The following is a 26,975-nucleotide window of genomic DNA, read 5'->3' on the forward strand; positions in this document are numbered from 1 at the left end:
CATATCGATAAATTAGTATCGGTATAAGTTTACGTTTGAAAGTAAAATACATCAACTGTGTAATAAGCAATCATCTTGTAACGTAATATATACACTCAAGTATAATTGAATGAAAACTCCGGCAAATCGTTTCGCAACGATGAGATTTAAGCAGTCCAGGACTGTCAACTATTTACGAATGACATGCAAATTCGAATAAAATTATGCGAGCACTTTGCGAACTTGGTCTCTGTCGCTTTGACGCATAGTTTACTCGTATTTTGCCAGTTGCTTGTCGACAAGAGGGAGGCTTCAGAGAACTTTATCGTACAATGATTACGTGTGACTTACAAGTAGTTCATTGCTTTACTACTGATTATGCATAAGTCTCTTGTACAATCATTGCTTTGAAAAGCACTCACACGTAGCTCATTGATTTTATAGAACTTGTTCTATTGCGATTTTCAAATAATACGAATGCAAACTTACTTGGCTCAAAAATCATCTGCCATCTTTGTGAATAACTGAAATGCATATTCATATTCACTGCGTATTCCATTCGGCAAGTAGTGTGAGGTCTGTTTACATATTACGCGCGACAAGCATATACATCTTACAGCAGCTGTATGTGCGAGTTCTAAATAAGCCATAAATCCCCCCCCCCCCCCCCCCCCTCCTTCTCGTCCTCTCGTCACACAGCAGAGTGTATCCGCGTCATCCTTTGACACTGTATTAATAAAAAAAGGAAGCGTTCGTAGCTGCAGTTGTCCTCCTTTCTTGCTGACACAGTCTTTCTCTTTCTATCTGAGTAAAACAGTAGATATCGGACAAAGTTTCGAATTTATTCCACTTCCGCGCGCCCGCGAAAGTCCGAATTTTTTTTTCACCTCTTTGTTTCTTTGGTATGCCAGTGCGCGAACGTGACGTCGTCGTCGTATTCATGAAAAACTTGCCGCGAAGATATTCAACCCTAGGCGATTTTCTCTCTTTCATCCCAGCAGACTTCTCGTAAATATATATATATATATATATGCTGAGCTCCTTCCGTGCTTATGCGCGCGCATCGAATAAAAACTTTTTGGCCACGGCGAAATCTCGCGATATAGCCAGCACGGAAGTATGTAATATATAGGATAAATGCTGTCCTGTGACTTCGCGCGTGACTTGGTAAATACATTGTTTTCTTTTCTTCTTGTTGTATTATTGTATACTCAAGTCATCTAAGCTACTCTATTATTATAATAATTATTCAAATCTAGGCAATAAAAAACGTTAATGGCTGCCGTGAAAAATTACTATCAATAAATTTGAACAATAATAATGGAAAAAACTAGATTTTATTGCTATGATATGCCGAAGTTGGTTGCCGCAAGATGATCTAAACAACAATAAAATTTTATTTTTTAAGCGGATTGACACAAATGATATTTTAATTTAAGTATCTAATAATGTCGATGATAGTAAACTTTCAATTTTTACCGTCGGATAATTTGCCACTACATATTTCGTTAACTTTTTATGGACTTTACAATTTTTTTTGAAGCAACGACGTAACGAGTAACGACTTTAAATTTAAGAAAAGTAACGAAGTTACGAATAATGTTATTGTCATATAAAATATTCGCAATGAACTTGAAGATGATTTCGTTAAGTAACAGCGTTACTATTCACTACCGACTTAAAACTTTACTGATTGAATTTATGAATAAAAACACGACTTAAAATACCAATTTTAGCATGTTTAACACTCATTGCATTTGCATGGTCGATGGTGCGTTTTTCAATAGAATATGACTACTTTCTGCAGCGATGTGTACGTTACCGGGATGTACAAACACGAGAATTATTACCAAGAAAGAGAAACCGTAACGCCGGAAGCAAAGCGAATTTGTTTGACGAGTAAGCTTGCAGTTCGTGCTTGGAATATCTATAGGACTCCAGTCGAGAACGAACTATTTGCGTTGCACTTTCATTTTCTTCTCTCTTGTCCTAGTGAATGGTGTACATCCGTCTACTTTACTTGAATGTGTTTGTGCTTTTAATTTGATTCCATTTTCCAAGTACTTTTGTTAAAGATGTGTCATTGAGAAATTAAGTTTTATTTCAATGTTTGTCATTACCTGTCATACTAAAAGACCATCTAATTATTTCTTATACACTTCGAATCTCATTATTTGCAAGTTATTTATATCAAATACGCATAAGAAATTGCTTTTGAAACCTTGTGACCTAGTTCTGAGAATAGAATGATCAGAGATAATCAACTTTATTATTTCAAGACACATGTGATGTAACTGGTTTATTTTTTGTAACAACCGAAAGTATAAACAACTTGTAAACAAGTAGTACTTGAACAACAGACAATTACAAATAAGAGTACAACCAGCATACTCCGTTAACCTACAATTGCCTCGCCGGAAGCTGTATAAAAGCCGTCTCGCTCTTCCTTTCCCGTTTCGATATCTCGCATCTCTACCTCTACCGTCAGCTCACCTTTTCTCTCCCTTCCACCACGCATAGGCCCAACGGAAATGAATTCGACGCGTTCCTATCGCGCTCTCGCTTTCAGCTTCGCCAATGATCTGCTCGGGTTTGTTATGACGCGATCACCGAGCTATACGGCCATCTAATGTCTAGGATTGCGGTGTCGATGCAGCTTCCAAGATCATTCTCGAGGTGTTGAGCTCGCGACCTTGGCTTTATGAGAGTCATACTCGCTATGACTAGCGAAGCTATCAAGAGAACTACGCTGTTTCGTAATTCGCGCGAGGCAGTCTCACACCAGCTCTTGAAATTTGCGTCTATAACCTTCATCACAATGAGTCATATCGTGCATGCGTTATATGTATATTTTTTCTTATATCTATTAATCTCATGGCACTTGCGGCGTAAAAATACAACGTAGAAAGGTTTAGGTTACACGGGATGTTCAACACATTGTCTTCTCTGCCAACGATTCTATCTTTCCCTGAAGCCAACCAAACTAATAACGAGCACATGCAGCCCTTGTTTATGGTATCGGGGCGTCTAGATTTATGGCGATCAGCCTCGGTTATTCGACCTCATATCTGCGCGCACGGGATTTCCCCCAAACCCAGAGGAACTTTCGCTCTGCCGCGTCCCCAGGTACGTTTACTCCTCGAATGAATTTTATTTCTGAGTGTCATGCTCGCATTTGACCTATAGTTAACAACTAGTTTTCGTGATGATCTACTGTATCACGCGAAAAATTAACTCGTATAAAACTCAAGAACAAAACAAAATGAAATTTCTCAAAATATTAACTAACGCGTTAATTATCTTGGCTGAGGCAATACTGAACACATCTTGCCTTTTTAGACTCCAGCTTTTAATTAAATTACAAGTGCATTTCTGCGTAATACCTGCATGTTTAAAGCAGAACTTAAGCCGTTGTAAGGTTAATTACATATTTTTTAATTTAATATGTTTTGTTTTATTTCACGATGCTAATGTTTTTAGAAAAACAGCAAAGATTAGATGTTGCCAAAATAAAGTTTACTTGTATTAGGTTTTGGTTATTAATCTAATGCAGAGAATCATCAGTTACGAAGTAATAAATCCATTACATAACGGTTGGATATTTGTTTCATTTTATCGGTAAAGGATGATTTGGATAATGCTGTAGCTATTGGACTTTGGTTATATTGCGTAGAATGAAAAAAAACATTAATAAACAAATCTATAGATGACACAAGATGTTTTGACCTTACAACGTTGAACGGTCAGTTTTCTCATTAAAAACACGGAAAAGTGAAGAAAAAAGACGATTATGAGACGCGTAAAAGGAAACGAGTCTTTTCACTGGAAATAAATTTCAAAGTTAGCCCACTTAGCCATGAAAAATAATGGCTCGAAGGGTACTAAAGATTCGCGAGGCATTGGAAAAGAAAAAAAATTTACGTCTTAGTGTCCTGCTAGGTCTCAATCGATCGTCGCGTCATCTAATTTCTTTTTCTGAAGCTCGCACTCGTATCTTATCGATGGGAGAAGGCCTTTTGGCCTCCGCATTAAAATCGAAACTTGCGTCACTCGAGTGTTGCCCTGGGTCCTCTTATCCGGCTCGTTAAAGACTCCTCGACGCAACCTATTATCACTATCTTGGCTCGCTTTATGATCTAACTTTTCATCTATGGGTATTTCGCTTCCTTGAGAGAAAAAAGGAATTGTGCGACAACGAGCTAGATTACTGGCTTTTCGATTATAATGACTATAAAAAAATCAACGTCCGTTATTCATTATTATAATATTTCCATTTAACTTGTTCGAAAAATATGGAATTATTTAGAAATACGTTAAATTTTGTATTTTTCATATTACGTTGTTACTTAAATCTACACGTTGTTAAGTACCTAATGAATGGAAATTGTAGTTATAAATAAGTGATATAACCATGTTTTTTAGTCAGAAAACGTAATAACGTTAACATTATTTTATGGTCTGCTGAATATGTGTATAATTTCCAAAATTATTATTAGATATTCCTTAATAATTTCTTTTTGTACTGCGTATAACATACTTTCATGAGAAACTTTGTCATTAGAATCATAAATTGACCCTACAAACATTATCTCAGGAATCATTTTTAAAATGTTGAACTAGCGTAGAAAGTTTTTGGTGAAGGTTAAATTAACTTTTTGAGAAGTGATAATCGATTTTCAATGCGGAAAAGTTGAAGTAAAGTATTAAAACGATTAATAGATTTGAAGTTTAGAGAGAAATACAGGAAATTTTTTCACAAAAACAATCTTGTTATTCGAATTAAACGAAGTAATAATAAAAGTAGTGCTTGTCGATATCATTTCATTTTAATTAGAATATTTAACTATACGTTGTTATTACACTATACTGTATCATGTTATGAACGGGAGGTTAAGGTACCTGACTTAAACAGCCGATGCCTCGCGTGCCCTCTAATCGATCCGCATCTACTATTAGGTATTTTCGAGTCACAGGGTGATACAATTTTTTTCGGGTTGGCTCGGCGACCAAATGACCACGTCACGCTGAAAAGGTAGAAAATAGGCTTTCTCTCCCTTTCTTTTTAATTTGATCTTTGGTGTGACAAGAGACTAGTCTTTCCAACAAGACGTTCACATGCGAAAATCCGAAATATTTGCTTCGGTTCAAATATTATTTGCACGCGGGCTGCTTGCCCGGAGTAGTTCATTTTCCGAAGATGAATAAGATTTGAAATAGTGTGTATTTGAAGGGAGCTAGCTGGTTTCAAACAGCGAATATTATAAGTTTTTCTTATTATTCATTATGTCGTTGGGTAACAAATATTTTATTAAAGTTATTTTCATGAACATTTTCAATCTTGAAGTACTCTACGAAAGCTTTCATTTTCTTTTTTTTTAATTCTAAAATTTTAATTAGGTATCCTAAAATATCTTTTTAACAATAACATCTTGCTTTTACGAAAAAGTAGTTTACCACGGTTTTTTAAACGTTAGAATAAATGAAAATCATTTTTATATGGTTCATTTGGTTGCTTTATATCAGTACTCCAGATTAAATGAAAGATTTTTCAAAATATGTAGTCAATTTTATAAGAACTTTTTCAAGTTCTTCTAAAAAAGCTTTTGAAAGAAATTAGAAAAACTTACATAAAAATGGTAAAATTGACTATTTCGAAAAATCCTTCACTTAATCTGAAGTACTGATAGAAAGAAAGAAAATAAGCCCTTCAAAAATGATTTTCGTTCACTCTAACGTCCAGGAAAGGATAGTAAATCACTTTTTTTTTCTAAAAATAAGATGTTACGGTCAAGGGGATTTATTAGGATACCTATTTTAGAGTCCTCTTATAAAAAAGTGATGGAAGCGATATTGAAGCATTTTATTCGTGACCTGATTGGCCCAAATGAAAAAAACCGCGAGAATTCAAATTGATTTTAGTTGATTTTTTATTTCAGATTTAATTTAATTTGTTTAGCAAAAAAATAAAATATAAAAAATATAATCTTTCATTCATCATTTATAATCATAATATAGTTCATTGTTTATCAGTTTTATCCCTTATGAAAAAGTGATGGATGCCACGTTGAAGCATATAGTGATCTGATGGCTGAGATATAATTGCGTGATATACTTATGCGGCGGAAAATAAGCATATAGATGTGGTTTTGAATTGAGATTTACTAATAAAAATTCAAATCATCATAATTTATCATACGGATAATTTTGAAGATAAGGAAGTAAAAAAGTAGACTGTAATATTGTTTATACACTCATAATATGAAACTAACAACGAAGAAATCGTTTCATACAAATAATATAAGTTTAAATTGCTCTAAATATTTTCTATTAATAATCGAAAATTTGGTTTTTGAATGTGTAAAATAAAAGTTGTAATGTTACAATCTTTATTCAAAAAGTAGAATAAAAGTTTAATAATAAATTAACCCGTTGAGAAAAAAATATTATAAGATTATATTTATTGCAGTTTTTGATATAATAAATCATAAATTTGAAAAGGTGTTTCATCACAAGTACGCATTTTCCGCTGTAATATGGGTTTTTAAAAAAAATTGAAAAATCTACCTTTGAAAAAAGTAATTTGTTAAATATGTTAATATTGATATAACAATAAGAAATAAAAAAGAAGGTAAAAACGCGTAAAGTTTATATAAACTTATATATTTTTATTTTCCTATATGAAAAAGTGATGCTGAGTGAAGTAATTTTATTTATGACCTGATTGACTGAATTTCGTCACGTGTGTCACAATTATGAGTAAATCGGTCATAATAATAAATCGAAGTACTTTACATCTATCAATACAAATAAGTATAATAATTTGTAGGCATTAAACTGTATATGACTTCCACATTCTCTCAATGGCCTAACCTTTAAATAATACGATAAAGTAATCTTAATGCACTTCAATTGCATTTATTTATTGGACATATAAATTAATTGAATATATCATTATTGTAAAGTTTAGCTTCGGATAAATATGATCAATATTGAGAAGAATGGTAAATTGATATTTTATATGAAATTCTGCGAATTTATTTCGGTGCAGTCAGCACCGTTCATGTATTTTAAATAAATTTTGAAATTTAATTTATAAATGTAAACAAACTCTCCAAATGGTTTCAGATGAACAATGGAAAAAACAGTTAAATTAAAATAATATATCTGTTGATATGGAGAAATCCTATGGAAAGCTTGATACCATGAACCAATACGTTAAAAAAGAAACAAAATTAAATTGTTAGGCGCAGCTGATGGTTCTATCCTATCCTTATCCTTGCCTTACATTTATTTTTATTTTTTATTTTTATACGTTTTACATATTTTATTCCTAGCTTATCTTTAAAAAAAGATGAGTCGCTGACATCCAACGTTGTGATTTGTTGATGCAAAAATAGAATGCGAAATTTTGATTTTTTCTATACTTTGAAATATTATTATTATTATATATCAGAGAGTGTAAGATTTCTATTTTAGCGATAAATTCCATTTATGAATAATTAACATGGATAATAAACTGCAAGAATGGAAATATGTTTATAAATTGGTTTAAGAACATAATACGTTATGTTTTGAAATTATTTGTACAAATTGTTAATTTTATAACCATCTCCGATACTACAATCAATATCGTTGTATTAAAATTTGGTAGAAAGAAAAAGAGAATAAAAATAAAATAGAGAGTATATATTTATCTTTTGTATATTTTAAATTAAAACGTATGCGAACAAAGGAAATTAATTATCAAAATATTAAACCCGTTAACTTAGAAGAATATTCACGGGTATTTTCATAGTGGCAGCAAAAAGTACACGACGTTAAATGTATTACTCATACTAATATAAGATTGGAGCCATAATCACTACTATTGAATATGTAAGTTTAGTGTTGTATAATAGTATAATAGTATAATAGCATTATTAATCTTAGGTCGAATTAACCTTTTGAATAATTTTTCCGATATATCTTGAAATGAGTAAAAGTTCATCGATTTCTGAGAACAAATGGGTGCATGTTCTATTTTTATTCATCAATAAATGTTGACGTATGTAGTCTATTTTAAACAACATGATTTATTCGTGTCCATTGAAATCTTGAAGTTGACATGTAAAAGGTTCAAATAATGTAATAGATAATAGGAAAACATGAAAAAAAAGCGCGCGAAGCGCGTTAAATAACACTAGTTCTTCAAAATGAAAAATATTTGCGATGGTAACTTTATTAGAACAATTTTCACTCCTCAGTGAAGGAAACTTATAATTTTCACTGTTTAATATCAGCTATCTCTCTTAATTATTTATTTTTTCAAAGCCGATACATATGAAATAAAAAAAATTAATTAATTTAATCGATGCTATACTCAGCGTTAGACAAAAGTAATAAAAATTCTCCAACTTCATTGTCTCAAGAAAATAAAAAATAACATGGTCGAAACTTTCATCACAAGAAATGAGAGTTTCAAGCTATTTAAGAAAAGAAGAAAGCGAGGGCGGGGAGGCGTAAAAGTAGCCTTTAGCAAGCAACGCTGCGGTTATACGCCAGAAGAAAGTGTAGGTTATTTTACCGGTTGTCACGCGTTGCACATTAATAACTGCAGGTCTCGCCCTTTTCTCTCTCTCTCTCTCTCTCTCTCTCACTCTCTCTCTCTCTCACTCTCTCTCTCTCACTCTCTCTCTCTCTCTCTTTTCTGTCTTTTCGTCGGTAGCACGTGTGCGGAGTTCGCAAAGTTCTCATCTCGCCTCAACCATGCGCAGCTACTTCGTCAAGGCGGCGTCTCATTTCGCATACCTGATTTGCTATATCCCGCTTACTTGTAGTGTATCGATATGCTTCGACGGATTTCAGGCTTCGTCATCGCTTTCTCCAAGTGCAATTACGACGGCTAGTTTAAATTTGGGTCGTTCGAGCAATAGACGAGTTTGCAAGGCTTCGCGCTAATTGCGAATAGTTGTGCACTTATTGGGTTGATATTTTAGTGAAACTTCTTCCTCGTTAACAAGATACTTCATTATTCTCGTCTGCGAGCAACAAAATATCTATTCTGGTCAATGAATATAGAATGTCATATTAATGTTGTCAAAATTAGTTGCTAACTTTAATTAGTTTTATTAATTGGTTGATTAAACCTTCTATATTTAATACATCAAACACTAAAAATTAAAAGTTCGAAGAAAAGCGAAAAAACAGAAATTAAAATAAAATAAAATAACGTAATAGAATAAAATAATGAATTTTACATAAAGGAAGCTACGCGCATTCACTAGTTATAATAATAAAAGCGACTTGCCTCAGGGTAGTCACAACGTACAATGTTTTATACGCTGTGCCATGCCATAAGCAGTGCTGAATTTTTATTTCCCTTCGATGCGTGCATCTTCTCATCTCGCATACGCTGACGCCCTCTCGCTGTCTCATTCGTTTTCATGCTCACCAGCTGATCGATTTTAATCTACGCGCTTTCCCTATTTGTACATACGTGATCGGCAACATCCGGTAAACAATTGCTCGATTAACCTTCGCAGAGCCAATTGCTCCTGCGAATTTAAAAAGGGTAGCGTTACAATTAGGATACGCAGGAAATACGAATTCGTGTTCATCAATGGGTCGAGATTAAATGCCGGGATGCGTAATGTGTAAATACCTGCAAGATAAGGATACGCGCACAACTCATTAAAAATACTGCATATTGTTTTGTTGCTGACACTTATCAAATTCCTATAATCCCAATTAATTCTTACAACTATCACTAGAACTTCCTTGTGTATGTATGTGTGTGTGTGTGTTTGTGTGTGTAATTTAAAATCATTAATTTTTTTGATATTTAACAAAACTTACAGAGGTACATATAGATACGTGTACGAAAGATGGCAGTACATAAAAATTAAAAGCAAAAAAGCTAAGTGACATAACTTGTTACACAATTGCAATTTACCAATCCACCTTTGCGTGAAACGCCTGTCTCCAATAGTTCTATTTTTTCTTTACGATTCTCTACCTATTTTATTGTCCACGTCAGATTTTTAATAGTGCTACGGAATATTTCAAATATTTTCGAAGCTTCATATTTGTGACCTCTTAAGGTAATAGTTTTCTATACTCTTGGCGTCATGATTCTATGTCTGGTTATGCTTTCAAATATCCGGTAGTTAGGTTGTTATAATTTTCCATTATTGTTCACAGTATGAAGTGTTTCTTAAGATATAGTGATAGAAATGAGCTCTTTGATTTTCTGAGTACAATTTTAATTAATCTCTTTTGAATTTTTTGGATGGAGTTCAAGATACAACCATTCGCTCTTCCCTAAGCAATAATACCATACACATAGGGCCTCAACGACCGAACAGCTTCACAAAAATGACGATAAAATGTGAAAAGGTGGTTTATTAAAGGTATAAAAATTTATTCGAATGATAATCATCGGAGCAAGGATACTTGTTTTTCATCCAAGTTTCCATTTTTTTCACGAAATAACAATTTTTTTAACTCATTTATACAAATTTAACATATATTGATATAAACAATCATAATGTTTCCGTTTATAATACAGAATTTTATACAATACTACGATGCTTCTTGTAATTTCTGTATTGTAATATTAACTGTACAATTTTAAACTTCATGAAAATATGGCAATTTTACAGAAATTCATGTTCTTCACTAAAAGCATACGTATAAAAGTAAACAAAAAGACAAGCTTTGTACTTAAAGTATTTAAGTACTAATGGACATAAAAAAAGATTATTGTCAATAGTGAAAAAATAAAACGTTTTTTTCTGGAAGAACATTTCATGAAAGACAATAAAAATTGTACTACTTTAAATAATTATCAAACTTTTTTTTCTACCAGAAAAGATACAAAGTTAGCCAAGAATTGCTACAGTGTTGTTAACCATCCTAGAATGGTGTATGATTCCTGAATTACATGTACTGCAAGAATACGTGAATCGTATTTTCTAGAATAGATTAGTACCTTTATTAGGATGTGAAAAAGATTTTATTTAACCCTGTATCAAAGGCGCAGCTTTACTATCAATTTATTGAAGGGTGATAATAGAGACGCTTACATTTTTAATAATCGAGAGGGAGGGGCAGAGAGGAAAGGTTAATAAATAATTAAACACAACCGTTTAAATTCGATACTCTCAATTTTATTGAATCATGAACAAAACTCAAAACTTATTTATCGAACTCATATAAAATCTATAGAACAAACAGAACACAATCATTTACAAAATATTGCAAACTAAATCTATCGTAAAAGAAGGAGCGAAGTACCCGGTGAGTGATCGACTTGACAATTCGCTGCCTAACCAAAACTCGCTACTCTTATTGCAAATCGCGAAGGTATCCGGCGAATGTACGCTTTACTACCTTAATGCTTTTTTTTTGTAAATTACCGCCTTTGAGAGGGAGAGAGAGAGAGGGAGAGAGAAACTTGTTAGAGAAAGAAAGAGAGAGAAAGATAGAGAAAATACTTCATCTCTTATGCTGTGCTGACTAGTGAATGCAGGCCCATCGGGAGAGCAGCTGCTCCAGGGAATGTCCGACTCCTCAGTGTAGAACGCAGGACAGCAGATCGGTCAAACCACCTGGGCTGGACTTCACCGCCTTGAAGACATCAAAAGATACGCACAAGTTGACATGTGCATGTCGACCAAGGCAAATAATTATAAAAATCGCATGGGAAAAACGCTCTCTCGCAGCGAACGATCCTCGTCAAAGAAAAAGGCGGACGAAAGCTCTCTAACTCAATACCAGCCGTGGTCTACTCGCGGTCACCGGCTCGCTCTCTCTCCTTTTCTCTTGATCTACTTTTTAGACGGTATGCGATGCATCTCTTATCGGTCGTACGTCGCACACCTGCCTAAACCAGCATAGTGCGTACGCTCTCTCTCTCTCTCTCTTTTTCACTGAATACCGCTCGCTTCCTGTGTTACGCTCTTCGGATTGACTCGACCGCTCTCGGCAATATTCGGTGATTGAAACAAAAGGCCAGTAGTTAAGCGCATTCTTACTATGCGTTCAATGCTTGCCACTGTGTTTTGTTGAAAGCAGACAGAAGAGAGAGAGAGGAAAGCAGATGGAAGACAAGCTTCCGTCACAATTTAAAAAAATTGAACATCATTTCCAAAAACTATCACGGCGAAATATTTAAGGACAACGCACGTCGGAAATTTTTAGTATAATTGGAAAAGTCTTTTGATCTAGAAATTTGCAACGAAATTAGAAAACTAGTAATATTATGTTTTGTAAATCTTTTGAAAGCCATGGATGAAGTAGTTGTGTTTTGCTTTTCGATCGGAAAGTAACACGTATCCTTGAAGTAATTCAGGAATTATACACCGTTGTAGGGCAATTAACAACATTGTGATGATTCTTGGCTAGCTTTTTATATTTTCTGCTAGAACAAAATATTTGATAATCAATTTGAAGCAGTGCAATTTTTATTGTTTTCTGTGTTCTGGTATTATCGACATGCACACTTTGAAAAAACCTTGCCTGCCGTCAGTTATTATTTTTACAGTGTAATATCCGATGATATGACGTTCACTTAATATAACGTCTATTAATTCTTTTGTGTCTGTCCAAACAAGAGTTCTTCCTTCTTTTACATTACCTTTTTTAACATCAAATTTAAGATTACAAGATCTGTATAAATTATTTTAAAATACAGCCTTTTCAGTTACATGCTCGCCGTAATTTTTAGACATAGCTTTTTTGTCAGTACTACACGTATGAAATTTGTAACGTTTTTCATTTGTCTAGATGAAAAACCACTTGTACTTTTAAGATTATCTAATTATCTAACTGCTCTTTCGAAAAAAAAAACGTTTTATTTCTTTACTATTGAGAATGATAATTTTTTATGTCTATTAGTACTTATGTATTTTAAGTACAACGTTTGTCGTTTTGTTTAATTTTGTACTCGTGTTTTTAGTGAAGGGCATGAATTTCTGTAAAATTGCCATGTTTTCATTGATTTTTGAACTGTACAGTTAACATTATAATACAGAAATTACAAGAAGCATAGTAGTGTTGTATAAAATACTGTATTATAAATAGCATCATTAAAATTGTTTATATTATTATACGTGAAATTTATACAAATGAATAAAAAAAGTTTTATTTCGTGAAAAATATGGAAACTTGGATGAAAAATGAGTATTCTTGCTCCGATGATTTTCATTCGAGTAAATTGCCATACCTTTAGTAATAACAAATTAAATCCCCTTCGCATTTTTTGTTGTCATTTTTGTGAAGCTTTTCGGTCGTTGAGGCTCTATATGCATACGTGGGAGTGCTGTGAAACAACGCATAGTAGATTGTCACTACAGCCTTTATTTTTGCAAGTTTCGCCATTACAAGAACGATATACTTATGTATTTTAAATACACGTAATCACGTATTTTAAATACACATAAACATGCATGCTTCTTGCCCTGTATTTTTTTAATATACTTTCTTATTCCTCTGTATTTTACCTGTGCAAAACTCGAAAGCAGGTTTTAATTTTTATTGTCGGACGTGCCTAGTCGGCACTCTATACTCGACACATTTTTCGAGGAACCGAACTAAGACAAAACACATGAATCAGAATTATGGCACTTATGCCAAGCATAGATTTGAAATTCGAACATTGTACAAGCGAACTGTTTAGTTACTATTCTTTGCCGCGCTGTCTCTCGCTCAGTTTCTACAACTCCACTTATGCCGACTCTTATTTTAACTTGATACAATTACTCAAGAAGCTAATCAGTAAACGATTCAAGCTAAAAATTAAAAAAAAATACAATAGAAAAGAGCTAACTTTTCTATGTTTTCAACGATATATAAAATAATTCGAGCAATTGTTCATTTATCCATTGACATAATTTTGAACTGTCCAAGAAGAGAATCGTATATTATCATATGTTATCGTATAAGATATTAAGTAATATTTAAAATAAATAAGCGGCATAAATACTCCGTCATGTGAGAGAAAAGCTTGTTATTTTACAGAATAAAATTATCAAATTGAAACATAAATTTCAAGTTAATTAAGTTTATAAAAAATTCACACAAAAATAAAATAATGCGAAAAATAATATTAAATAAATAGGATAATATTACGAAGATATCCTATGATAAAATAACGTGATACTGATACATAATTCAAAGTTTAAAAAAGTTGACTTGCCTGAGTAGAGTCTTAACGATCAGTAACCGATTAGCTAATCATCGGCTGCTGTGCTCCGCACTCAAACTGACCGCCCCATCTACACAGTTGTCGCCGCAGCATTGAGCCTGCGGCGCGCAATTTTACGTTTAGCTATCGATCTCTGCTGTATGCTCTCTCGCTCACCCTTTTCACTGGCCAGCCAGTTGATCTAGTCTCTATGTGTACTCGTATCGTACATGGCCAACCCGACAATTTTCCGGAAACCTCTATGCATCCTCATGAGGTCTATCAGCCTTCACGAGCCAATTGCCCTAACGAAGTTGTAATTGGCTATACGCCCATGCGCATGTCCATGTCAACAGGTCAAGTTAATTCGAGTTACGAAAGAACTAAAGAACAGAGATCGATAACTTTGATAACATATTCAATGAGAATCCCACAGACAGCTGCCACATTATCTTTCATTCCTCACTTACATATCGATATTACCATCCAATACGTGATTTCTCATTTTACTTTCACTCTTTACATTTGCTGGCGCATTTGCATATCTCTTTTTCCAATTTATTCACATTCAAGATCGCAATATAAATGTTGGGTAACAATTTATTAACTTGAAATTAACAATTTGTGGAACTGGTGATATGGGTTTGTGATATGATAAACCAAATATTTACAAGCGGGAGGCTTGCGTGTGCATTATGCACAGACTCCACAACAACTGACGCAAATTGCCCTTTAGTAGCGGTTCTCCATCTCAGTTCAATTCTTTCGCTTTTATGTTTTTTGATTACCTTACTTTTCATCTTTTATTAAATGCTGTTCATTCTCGTAGGACACATGCAAACCGAACGCTAGCGGTAAGCGACCTTGTCCGACTGTCCTTTTTAAACTAAATGAGTTTCCGAGTTCATAAATCTCGACACTTATACTATTCGATCTTACTATTACTTTCTAATAATAATGGTTTCAGTCGAACGTTCCACCTCGAAAACAGTATCTTACATTTTCAAATATATTTGAAATTAAACTCGGAATTAAACAAAAGTAAACAAAGCACAGCAACTCCGAGTATAAACTTCCTTATAAATTTGATTTACTATTTTCTTCACTTTTTCCCGCTATTTTCGTTACTTTTTCTTAAGTAATAATCGAACTTACAAATTTTTGTTTTCAACGCTCATCTATATCAATATCAAATTTTCTGTTGCTCAAGGTGTTGATAACTTCTGTATTACGTTTCAAAGATTACGTACATATCATATTCAATATAACTAAATAAGTATATTTCGGTCGACTACTCGGGAGTAATTCAAAAGGAGGCAAATTGTTCCTGTGCTATATTAATTTTGTGGTAGTATCATCCCTGTATCATTAAATAAATCTAACAAAGTTTTTATCTGTCAATAATTAATTGGACAAGTATTTAAAATCAATTCTGTAATATAAAAAACACTGTTGATGCTCGAGTACATTATAATAGCAGCTATTACAGTATTAATATGCGCTAATACTCCCGTACATGTACTCTATTGGCAAACATGCATCTATTCCTAAGCACATTCAAATCTATCAATGCATATGGATAATCTATACACACAAACCTATGAATAAACATTGAATGATTTAATAGAAATATGCAAATACAGTCATTATTTACTCCCCATTAAAATATCAAGATACTGTAACTTCGCTCAACAAAATGAAATGACAAAAAAAGTCAAGTTGCGCGTATCGGTAGATCGTGTAATCCCAAGGTACTTGGCAAGCTCGACTACAAAATCCATTTGAGCTCCCCAGGACGAACGAGACGCTCTCTCTCTCTCTCTCTATCTCTTGCGCCAGTCAATGTTTCGGAAAGATGTTCATCGGATCGCAGGAGGGATAATGTAGGGCTGTTCGGTAGAAGTTGACCGGTATCGCTTCTTGGCAATAAACAATTGTAATCGTGTCGAGGGGAGAGAGGGAGAGAGAGCTCATTGGCTAGCAGCCAAACGGAATTTCGAGTTTGCCACGCTTATAGGCTCGTCTCCGCAGTGTGTTACCGCAGAGCTTCATACGCGAACGTAAGCGCAAAGCTCGCCATGACAAACATAGAATGAGGTGTGCTTTTGCGTGCGTCGATTGTCTGTACACATGCGTATCACCGTTTATAAATGTTCAACACAAGTTATTAAGAAAAATAAAACCGAAATGAAATTTCATATTGTAATGCTGTAAAAAATAACAAATGATGAGATAATTCCAGTAGTAAAACGTGATAATGCGGCCAGGCATGCGGAAGCGCAAGGGCCAACTAAAACAACGGCACGATAAATGAAAATCCAAATGTCAAATTGAAGCCACGCAGAAAGTGCAGTAGAGAAAAGCTTATATTGCGAAGAGAGAGAGAGGGAGAGCGAGAGGCGAGGCTGTCGCTACTGATAAACCGCGGCCGCGCGCAATTTTGAAAATTACTTAACGCTATTATCGCTCGCGTGAGAGAATATTAATCAATCTAAAGTTGGCAGGGCCGCGGGCAATTAAGATTTCAACACGCGCTGTAAGGAAAGTTTCTTGGCGGTAGCACGGGACAAAGCATGAGGGGCCACCACCGCTTCATTAGCAGCTTATTCGCGTGGGGTAGGGGCGGGGCTTAGCAAGAGATCTAGTCTTTGTTAATACTCGTCGTCCTTTTCCCAGCATTTTCTATGTCGTAGGCACGCGGGCTTTAAACGACGCCATTATAAAGTGTTGCTCAAAGTGCCGCGTGTAATATAACCGGAATTTCCTTCTCTGTTCCGTGTCCTGGAATGCCGGGAACGCGCTTGCCGAGTTTTCATGATGCTCCGCCAGGGGCCGTTCTCCTGTACGCGTGTGTGGTCGTCCGCGAAATGCGCCCATCTGGAATCGATTTGGCGTGATTATCATTTACATGTCTTTTACGATTTTTAATTACCAAGATAAAGTAGTGTTTGAGAAAAGTGCTAGTGCATTAATTGGTTGCATTCAAACTCGAGCCTGCGGAATCACACACAGATGACGAAGAAAAAAGACCAGGCGTGATCGAGATTTGCCGCAAGCGCTAGAGAAAAAGCCACGCAAGAATCCTTTCTCGCGATTACGTAAAAAGCGTTTACACTAGGGGACAAAACGAACCATCTGTACTAATCGCTTTTCAAGCTTCCGTAAGTCCTTTCCCTCAGAGAGAGAGAGTTTCAGCTTTCTGTTTTTTTTGCGTTATCATCCGCATATAATACGCAAACGTATTTGCATTATAGCCTACGGAATATCACCTCGCGAGAATCGTTTTATTCCAAATAGAGGAATTTATATTGCTCGAGGATATCCTGGAACAAAAGAGTAATATCTTGTGAAAAAGAATTATTCTTTTACTGATTATAAGTTAGATAGAAATGTAATTGTATATTATATTTTGTGAGTGTTTAATTTAGCCAGGGTACAAGTAATATCAAATTTGCAGTTTCTTTCTCACCTGTCATTTTTCTATATGAAGGAAAATAGGACTCGATCGATGTAGGTAAACAAATGAGAAAAACATTTTCTGATGTTTCATTAACTAATTCGTTAACCTCCATAGAAACTTATAAATATAACAAAAGATAAAAATAACGCATAATCTGAACACCAATCTTATATTTACTTTTTTTTTGCTTTCTTGTTATTTTTAAGGTGGTAACAATACATTAGTTAACGAAATACGTAAAAATTATTTTCATCATTTTTTCACCTAAAGAGAAGTAGCATTATTATGCACTGTCATTCCATATGCTACCGTATGGCTCATCTGCTTCTGCTGTGTATAAACATATAGAATCTGTTTTGTACTCGCCACTCGTTTTTCAAAGGATTTCATTTACATTTATGAATATTCTCCTGCTGGCTGGCTGGCTTTTTTTTCTTGCCAGGCCGATTACTGGGATACTGGCTTGTTTCACTAATACCGTAGTTTAATTAAACTCGTTCAATTATCGGAACTAAACGTATAGTCTTTTGTTAAAATTTTCCAAGTCTATAGTATATTTGTAATTTTTATAGTTTATTCGGCCTTCCGATGTAGACCCACTTTTATTTGACACTTAATTTATTATATTTTATCGAATAATAATATTTAGAATATCTTTAAGCAAAAAATATATACTTTCAATTGAATTGACAAATCGTTCTCGGCGTACAACCGATTATAAGAGTCAAGTCAAATAGAACTATCAATGTGTTCCGGATGACTAAGCATTTACGCGTTCGGATGACTAAGTATTTACGCGTTCGTATGCTAAGTGAGGAAATAGTCAGAATCAAAATCACGCGCTAGCTACAGAATGTCCGTTCGCGATATATTTCTTTCTTAGACCAAGGCGCAACTGCATCTCGAACCGCTAACCACACGATATCCAAACGTGCGGGAAACATTTTAAAAACAGGCAGAGTGCGCCTAAGAATGATTTACGGCCACACTTAAAAGCAGTGCCTGCAAGAAAACCCGACCCGACGATGGCCGCTGATCGCGCACATGTTTTCGCTCAGGTTTCCGCGGGCCTTCTCGACGCGCAAAGACCTTTTCCGACTAGTTTCTTTTACTAATAATATGTTAAGAATCATAAGAAATATTGTAAGCCAGCGACGCTAAATGTACTAGTGTTAAGATTAAATATAAGCACCGTAGAATTTCAAATTTGTAAGAGGGCGAGTGGCGAGTTGGACGGGTCATGAGCGATTCTGCGTGATGCGCGCTGACACGAGTCAATTTCAATTATAATAAAGAATCAAACGAGACGTTGAGATCCTCAAATTTTAAATTGTTCAGTCAGGAAAACTGCACCCGTGTGCGAAAGCCGCTGTCCGTCAAGCTCGAATAAGCATGCGCATCGCCAGAATTGATGTTAGCTTGCGAATCAAACCAGCAGATCGGAAACGTGTATTTCCGAATCTCACATCGAGATAAAGACTCGAAGGTTGAAAAGGTTGAGAGCGGGGGCCGTGGGCCCCCCTCGAAAACCAATCGTGAAACGTGACGCGAGCAGGACAGCAGGCTGAAAAACACCAACATTGGCGGCAAAGCGAAAATAAGCAACGCCCCACGGCCCTTGAGCCACGAGAGAAGAAAAAATTAACGGGAAAGCGGGAGAGGGAAAATCACATGCCTCTTTTTTGACTCGCTCAGCGGATTCGGGCAGAACCGTTCGACCTTTCGCCTAGGTAAGTTAGCGCCGTTTTTCTTCGTGCGATAGTTGTTCGCAGCTACTTGCGGTTTTCCTCACCTTATAAGAAACCTGTGAACCACCTCTGTACCTAGCGCTAATTTTATCTTTGTGTTATTGATTGTGTTTGACTTGTGTTTTTCTGTAATAAATCTTAATTCACCTTTTACCGATTTGTCGTTTCACTCCTCAACCCGAACACAATGATTAAATGAAAAAGAGACGGGGACTTTAATAAAGTAAGTAAGAAAGAAAAAGCTATAACGAGAAATTTTTAAACAGTATTCTTAAGCTAAACAGTACACTCGTTCAATTAACTTCGAGAGCCCTCAAGTTGCCGCTCGAGTAGCTCTCCTAAATTTCGCTCTATTTTCCTTAGTTTTTTCTCTCTGTCTATCTCTTTCTTTCAGCCATATATAGCCGTAGAGTAGCGGGTATGCAAAGTAGACTTAGTGGAGACGTAATTAAAGCGCACTCGCGCCTCGTATATAGTACTCGGAAACTTTCTCTCTCTCACTCTCTCTCGGACACAGTCGTCGAAAGTCCGATTTACGAACGCGTAAACAGAACCGTAAATTTTTCTGCGAGCAGCTGATTCAATCCTTAATTAAATCTCCATGGCGCATCTTTTCACTCTCTCTCTCTCTCCCTCTCTCCCTCCTTCTCTCTCTCTCTCTCTCTCTCTCTCTCTCTCTCTCTCTCTCTCTCTTTGTGCTTTGGGAGGATCACGACAGGGCTTTTAGACCCTTTTTGCTCGATTGTTCGATGAAGCTTGTACAGTCCTCGCTTTCTCTTATGCGGGGATTTTAAGATTTTTTTCGATGGGTTTACCAAACGCTCTTTCTCTCTCTTTCTCTTGACTTTAAATGATTGCTAGAGGCAATGCTCATTTGAACACTTTTAATTAAATTTACTTACCGTCAAGGATTAGTACATTCGATTTCCGTAAGTAATTAAGAGCATAATTTGATATATTTTATGATCAACGAAGGTTTTGCCAAAAATTATATTAGTTCGTAATTACTTTCTTGAAATTCTAAACTAACATATTGATCATAACATTTCTTTCAAGAAAGGTAAAATTGAAAGGCTACATGTTCTTAAAGACTGCTTTGACTTTTCTTAAAGATCATTTTTTTTAGATGCTAGCAATTAGTATATACATAAAAATAATCATTTCAATTATGACTATGAAGCGGCAATTGATTTGGACATATCGGCAATGTTAAAAACTAATAATCGAAATATCCATAGCAAAATCTATAACAAAGCGCTTCGGATTTTTGGATGTATCGTGTCAATATCTAGTTTAAGTTTTATTTTTTAATAAGTTTTCTTTGTCAAGCGATTTTTGAAATGAAGTATAATTAATGAAAATAAAATGCGAATGACTGAGGAATTCATATCCTTTTGTTAAGATGCGAAATGTCTCAAAAATGGGTTAGTAAATAGTGAGGCGAAGAAAATTGCACGTAATTAAGATAAATTTTAGCCAATGATCATTTCATGGGCCATTAACCGAGACGCGCGCGCGGTTTCCTCATTGACCCTCTTTCCGTATTTTCTTTCAACTTTAGATCTTAAATTTTTTCATTCACTTCCTTCCTTAATTCATTGCGTTCACATAATTTCACTTTTTCAAAGCTATTTACCAGCAAACGTAAAATTCCTGTGACCTAGTGATCATTTCGAAATGAAAAATTTTAAGGAAAGTACACACAAGTAAGAGGCGATTAATATCCGAACTTTGTAGATTTTCATAAAAATATCCATTTGCGGACTGCTTGTTGTAGATCAAAATTGCAAAACGTATTAATCATTTTCATTTATAACTGTTTGTAATTTATAAATGCTTTCAAGCAAAACTGCGCATCGAAGCAAGAGCGATTTTGGGGTACGCGAGAGTTCAAGTTGAGGGCGTACATCCAGACGATTAACGATGACGATGAAAGCACGTCCTATAATTACCCATCTTAGCGAAAATCCAATCGTCTCGGTTTAATTTGTCTGGCGTGTGTACACGGTTGATTTATAGTGGTCATAAAAATTGTCGTGGCCATCGGTCTATCATCGGGATTATCTTTGCGATCGTGCATGTAACGATTGGTCAAAGGTATTACGGGTTCGCGGTTTCAATCAGAAAAAAAAAAAGGAAATACGATTGGGGGAGGGCAATCGTCTCACGAGATCGAATGATAAGTGTCCTATAAGCCACGAGGAACGGAGCTATGTCTAATTGCGGACTTAGCAGAATGTCGAAGATTGTTCATTAATCCGTACTAGGATTTCTGTGACATCTTTTTTACTTGCTGATGATTTCTTCTTTTACAGAATTCCACTAAAATTCGGCGTTTCCAATTTTTTTTTTTAATCATTGCGCTCTTTTTTATCAATGGAAATTGTTTGTGTACATTTATGTTGTTTGTTCATTCGAATCCATGTCTAATTTAGTAGAATATTATGTTAATTACTCTGATTACTCTGCCGAATTATTGCACACATTTTAATCAAGTTATTCGAAATTATTGATAAATTTATACATTGAGCGATTGGTTGTTGTTCATTTCACAGCTATGATAATCAATTCCATAAATACAATAAATAAATATCACGCTTATTTGTTAAATACATAATTAGTTAAATAAACACTATGAAAACAATAATATTCTTTTAAAGAAGAATTTACAGTGCATATGTTTTATTAAATTTCGAATCGAGCGTATAGTCAGTAAACATTTTCTTAAACATGATTGCACGCACAAAAATAATCTAACAAAATTTACTATAAAAATAGTAAAACTAGTACATACTCGAGTTCATAATAAAATTTAATATATTTGTAACAATTATTGTTATACCTATTTTAAAGATTATTATAAATGTAAGAAAAATGACTATAGAACATAGCAATTTTTGGTCGTAATATAGAAATTTTTACTAAAGTTAGAGTATGCCCTAGTTTTACTATGTTTTATAGTAAATATTACTACAATTGTAGCAAATTTTATTATAACATTTTTTTTAGTGTGAAATTACTCGCTTTTATATCTTAATAACACCAAGGAATACCAAATACAATAAGAAACATTCCTTCACATTGTAACTTGATATTTTTCTTTTCATACTTCTTTTTATTGTACACGTATAAAAGGAGAGATTTTACGCTATAAATCACTAAAAAATCGTATGTTTTGTTCGTCGTTGCAGCTGCTGCGCACCTCGGTAAAATTGATAAAGTAACACCGCTGAAAAACGCGCGCTTGGAAAACTTTACCGTCGCGGCAATAATGGTCATTGCGTTGCTCCCTTACTTCATTCCTTTGCTCGTCTGTGTGTGTTGGACCATGGCACTAAAGAAAATATTGTTTCATCCCGCTATTGTAGCAAGCTGGACTTTCTACGTTATCGCTTTCGCGCCTTCTTTGGATTCAATGTTCGCTGTAAGTGCAGACATTGAATCCAAGCTCTGATTTTTTTTATTCCTTGTAAGTTTGTTCTGTGTTGGCGTAATAACTATAAAAGTTGACAAACAACTCCTTGTAATTTTTGTCTATTCCATCTGTTATTGTTTTATTTGAAAAACAATTTTTCGAAAGCTTATTTATCAATTATTAATAACGTAATGTATTACTCATTGAATGCAACCTTAAACTAATCTTAACAAATTAGCTTCATTCTACAAAAATTCATTTTCGGTATCACTTTTATTACAAATCGTCGTCGCATCGGCGTAACAAAAATCCATTCATTCTAAAGCAAACGCGCTCCAAAGTAACGAACGTGTGTAAAAATAACGCGAGATTGTAAAACAAGAAGCGGAAGAGACAGGACGAAAACAGAGTAAACGAGGCGGCGACGCAAAAACACGTAAGGAAGAAAAGCAAGCCTTATATAGTGTAGAACCGTGCGAACTTTTGGGGAGGAGGATAAACGCGAAAGTTTGTAAAGAAACTCCTCCCCTCCGCCTCCGACACAGTCTGATATACACAGAACTTATTCGTTCGGCAGCGTGTAAAACGGATTATACGTGTATTAGAGGGTCTGATGACTTTGCGCTGCACGAAGACTACTAGAAAATTCGCTTGACGCGATTCCTCGCCCGCGAAATTTTCCTCGATCAAGTTGCTTTAGTAGAAATGAGAACTTAGGGTTACCAAAGTTTGTTATTCTGTTTTTTCTGTTTCGCCTTCGTCGAAGCTCTGATTTAAAAATTTCATTAAGACTTTATTATATAAGTCAATTTATTTGCTTAATTTTTATTTCTATTGTGAACGGAATGTCAAGTGTGAAAGTTAGAGAACAGAGCTATTAGGGATCAATTCAAAGTAGGGTCTTAAAATCCTTCTCGATGTGAAATCAATATCCAGAAATATCATATTATCCAACCTCTTAATTCAAATCGTCAAGTTCTCGATATCCCACATATAAAATTTAATCTTTCAGCTAAAGTCCTCTCCGAACTAAGCTATTAATAAAATGGTTTACTGGCAAGTCATAGTTTAATAAGCAGTATAAAACTAGAATTTCCTAGCCAAAGCCTCTCACTAAATCTACTCCATTATACTCATATGGGTGCAAGAAGACCGACAATGAGCGTAACCGTTTAAATTTAAGCCTCGTCGAGAGAAACCCGAAGCTGACCTATATAGCTACATGATAACTTGGTCTGGGTGGGTATGCTTGTTGGAACCTTCTACCGGATAGCTTTAGTGAATTACTTTTTGAAATATTGATTCGTGTTGGTTACACACAATTTTATAGGAATTATGAAATATCATACGCAAAAAAGGATCAATGTAATGTACAAACGTACGCGAATTCTCTGAATGCTGTATACGAGTATCTCTTATACGAGTCAATTTTTTTATAAAGTTGATACAAATAATAAAGAGATCAGAGACAATTTAAATGCAGAATCCCTCAGTCATACCTTGTGGCAAACTCAAAATAGAGAATCACTCAAACATCACATATTCCTATAAAACTAATTTATTATAATTATCAAATGTAAGGGAATCATTAAGATGATATCATTCCTCTTGCTAATATAACTCGCTATTCGTGCATGTGTATCAATAAAATCCATGTAGTTCGGTGTATGTATTTACAGATCAGAAACCTAATTTTTGAGGCTGAAAACTGAGCAGGGAAATCATTTAAATCAATTTTGACTAATTGTAAATTGGAGTAGTGCGGTATAGAAACTAGGTCTTTATCTCAACAAACAATTAAGGAAAGCTAGAGAAAGAGAGGTGGGTGGGAGGAAGAAAAAAGGTTTTCCACATCATAACCTCCAAATCGTACCTTCGGCGTTTGTTTTCGGTTCTCACGTGAAAAAGTACTGTCCTTAGCTTATGCGAGAAGCTCTTTTAACGAAACTTGCGCCGTAAATCTTTCCTTTTATCAAGATAGTCTTTCTGCACCTGTTAAAAAATGTACTATAATAATTCGATTCGCTCGGTAGATGTCAGTCAGAAAGCTTTAGGCCGTCATCAAAACTAGTCGTTTATAGATTTATACATACACTGATACTAAGTGTTTTCGCAAAGTAGACTCCAGCAATTTGTAAAATACTTTTGGTTTATATAAACTGAATTATATAAATTATTTTAGTTGTCAATCAATAATAATCGATAATAATTTATCAATTAATTTTTGAGCATATTTTTATTGAGTGATATATTATTTTTTTGTGTTTACTATTTCTATGATTATTGTCTTTCTAATCAATTGTACTCAATTTATATTTTTAATTATTAACATTGATTTGCATGTTTTCTCCATACTGTGTAAAGTAATGATTATGCGCCCTTCTAGCAAAGGGGTACAGAACCGTATAAACAGTCTCAGAGTTAAGCACCTCGTGCAAGCGCGATGTATTTTACTTTTAAACAGTTAATGTGGTTGTATCAGAATTATTGCTGATAGCGCAACATCATCCCTTTACAAGGATATGCGAAAATGAGTATACGCAACACGGGAGTATAGGTACGAGTAGGTAAACGCGCGCTTCGTGAAACGTATACTGTACTGTACTCTATTGTACTCTCTAGTAGCATGATGCATTATTCTATTGTTTTGAATCAAATCTGAATCGCGTTTAATTATATTTAATAGATTATTTGCAATTTTTGACCTGAATAATCATACTTACGTTGATATACAACAGGCTGCATTAATGTTTTTATAGATTTTTTTTATGAATAATATATCAATTAGAATAAAAGAACAATTAATAAAAAACTATAGATTTCATGTGAAACTTTTCTTATGAGTTTGATTTCTGTAAGGATTACATGCGTTTAATAAAGTTAGTTTACGCATGTGTTTGCAAGAAAAACACTATTTATATCTGAATTCAAGATATTAGTTGAGCTTTACGTAAATAATACAACAAAAATTTCCATACCTTTTATTAAAAAATGATCAAACTTCTTATTCAACCTGTAATACACAAATACGATGTAATAACTTATCCGGAATAAGAAGTAATGTATTCTGATGAATGGTTAAGAGTTTCTATTCAAATTTCATGCATGCCAACTTGACTTTACAGCACTGACACTAGCGAGTGTTTTGAACTCTTGCCAATTTAACACATTTACGAAATATCGATTTCAATTTCGCAATATTTCAATTGTCTAGCTGGCAACAGCAATGATAAAATATAATTAATGTTACTGCAATCACAGTTGATTGAAACTTCTTTCATCGCTAATAAGCAGAAAATTAGAAAAATTAAGTTTCTCCGAATTCTTTCGGTTTTTTGAACTAATCAAAAGAAATTTTTAACTACCAGTCATGTCATTTTGATCTGAAAAGTTATTTCGTTTCTTGTTACAGGTGAAAACCCAGCAGCAATGCAACACGGAGCGAGTCAGGGTTTAAGGTCAACCTTCCTTCTCACAGCTCTTTTGACCCTCACATCAGTTCTGAGGTGACCACGAGGCCTGAATGAACCGCATCTGACGTTAATTCATTGAGAGAAGTCGATTTTTGGTTTCTCTCCTATTACTTTTAGGAAAAGGTAGAGACAGAGAAAAAGATAAATCGCGAGGGTACGTTTGATGATTTCGTCATACAATTTTAAACGGATAAAGATGTTTTTGTAAGCGATACGTTAACAAATAAGAATACACTCACACACTCATACATTTTGAATCTTAACGTAGACTATAAGAATATAAATATTCTTGTAAATATAAAAAAAATACCTGATGTAACGCATAAACTGACATGACGCGCCAAGTCTTGTAAATGTATATAATGCGCGGTATACATATATATAGTGAGAGAGTGAATTGCGTCGTTGGAAAATATTTCTCTTACTCTTGGATTTTTTTCTAACATACACACACATACACACACGTATATAATATATATATATATATATATATATATATATATATATATATATATATATATATATGATGCGACGATTCGTTACCAAGTTTTCTTCTTCGTGAAGTGTGATATTTTTCATCTTGCGAGGCAAGTGAGAGAGCAGAAGAAAATGCTCTTTTTGTTAAATGGGAAAGGGAAGCTACGCTTGCATACTTTTTTTCTATGCTGTACGTCACAAATGTATGCACATTTACCATCTGTATTCGTTCGATTACGTAAAGCTGTATTTACCGGGA

The 26,975-nt window shown here is 34.5% G+C and overlaps 1 protein-coding gene across 1 annotated transcript in view; it reads left to right on the forward strand.

Moving 5' to 3' along the window:
* LOC131666086 (cell adhesion molecule 4-like) overlaps window positions 1–26,679 on the forward strand; it is a 143,572-nt gene extending 116,893 nt beyond the window's left edge. The window contains 1 exon segment of the mRNA XM_058938449.1: window positions 26,179–26,679. Within this exon segment, the coding sequence (XP_058794432.1) occupies window positions 26,179–26,276 (98 nt within the window). The 3' untranslated portion in view covers window positions 26,277–26,679.
* The last annotated feature ends 296 nt before the right edge of the window (window positions 26,680–26,975 follow it).

This window comes from Phymastichus coffea, unplaced genomic scaffold (genome assembly GCF_024137745.1).
Source record: "Phymastichus coffea isolate CEN01 unplaced genomic scaffold, Cenicafe_Pcof_1.1 PCOF00056, whole genome shotgun sequence".
Taxonomy (NCBI): domain Eukaryota; kingdom Metazoa; phylum Arthropoda; class Insecta; order Hymenoptera; family Eulophidae; genus Phymastichus; species Phymastichus coffea.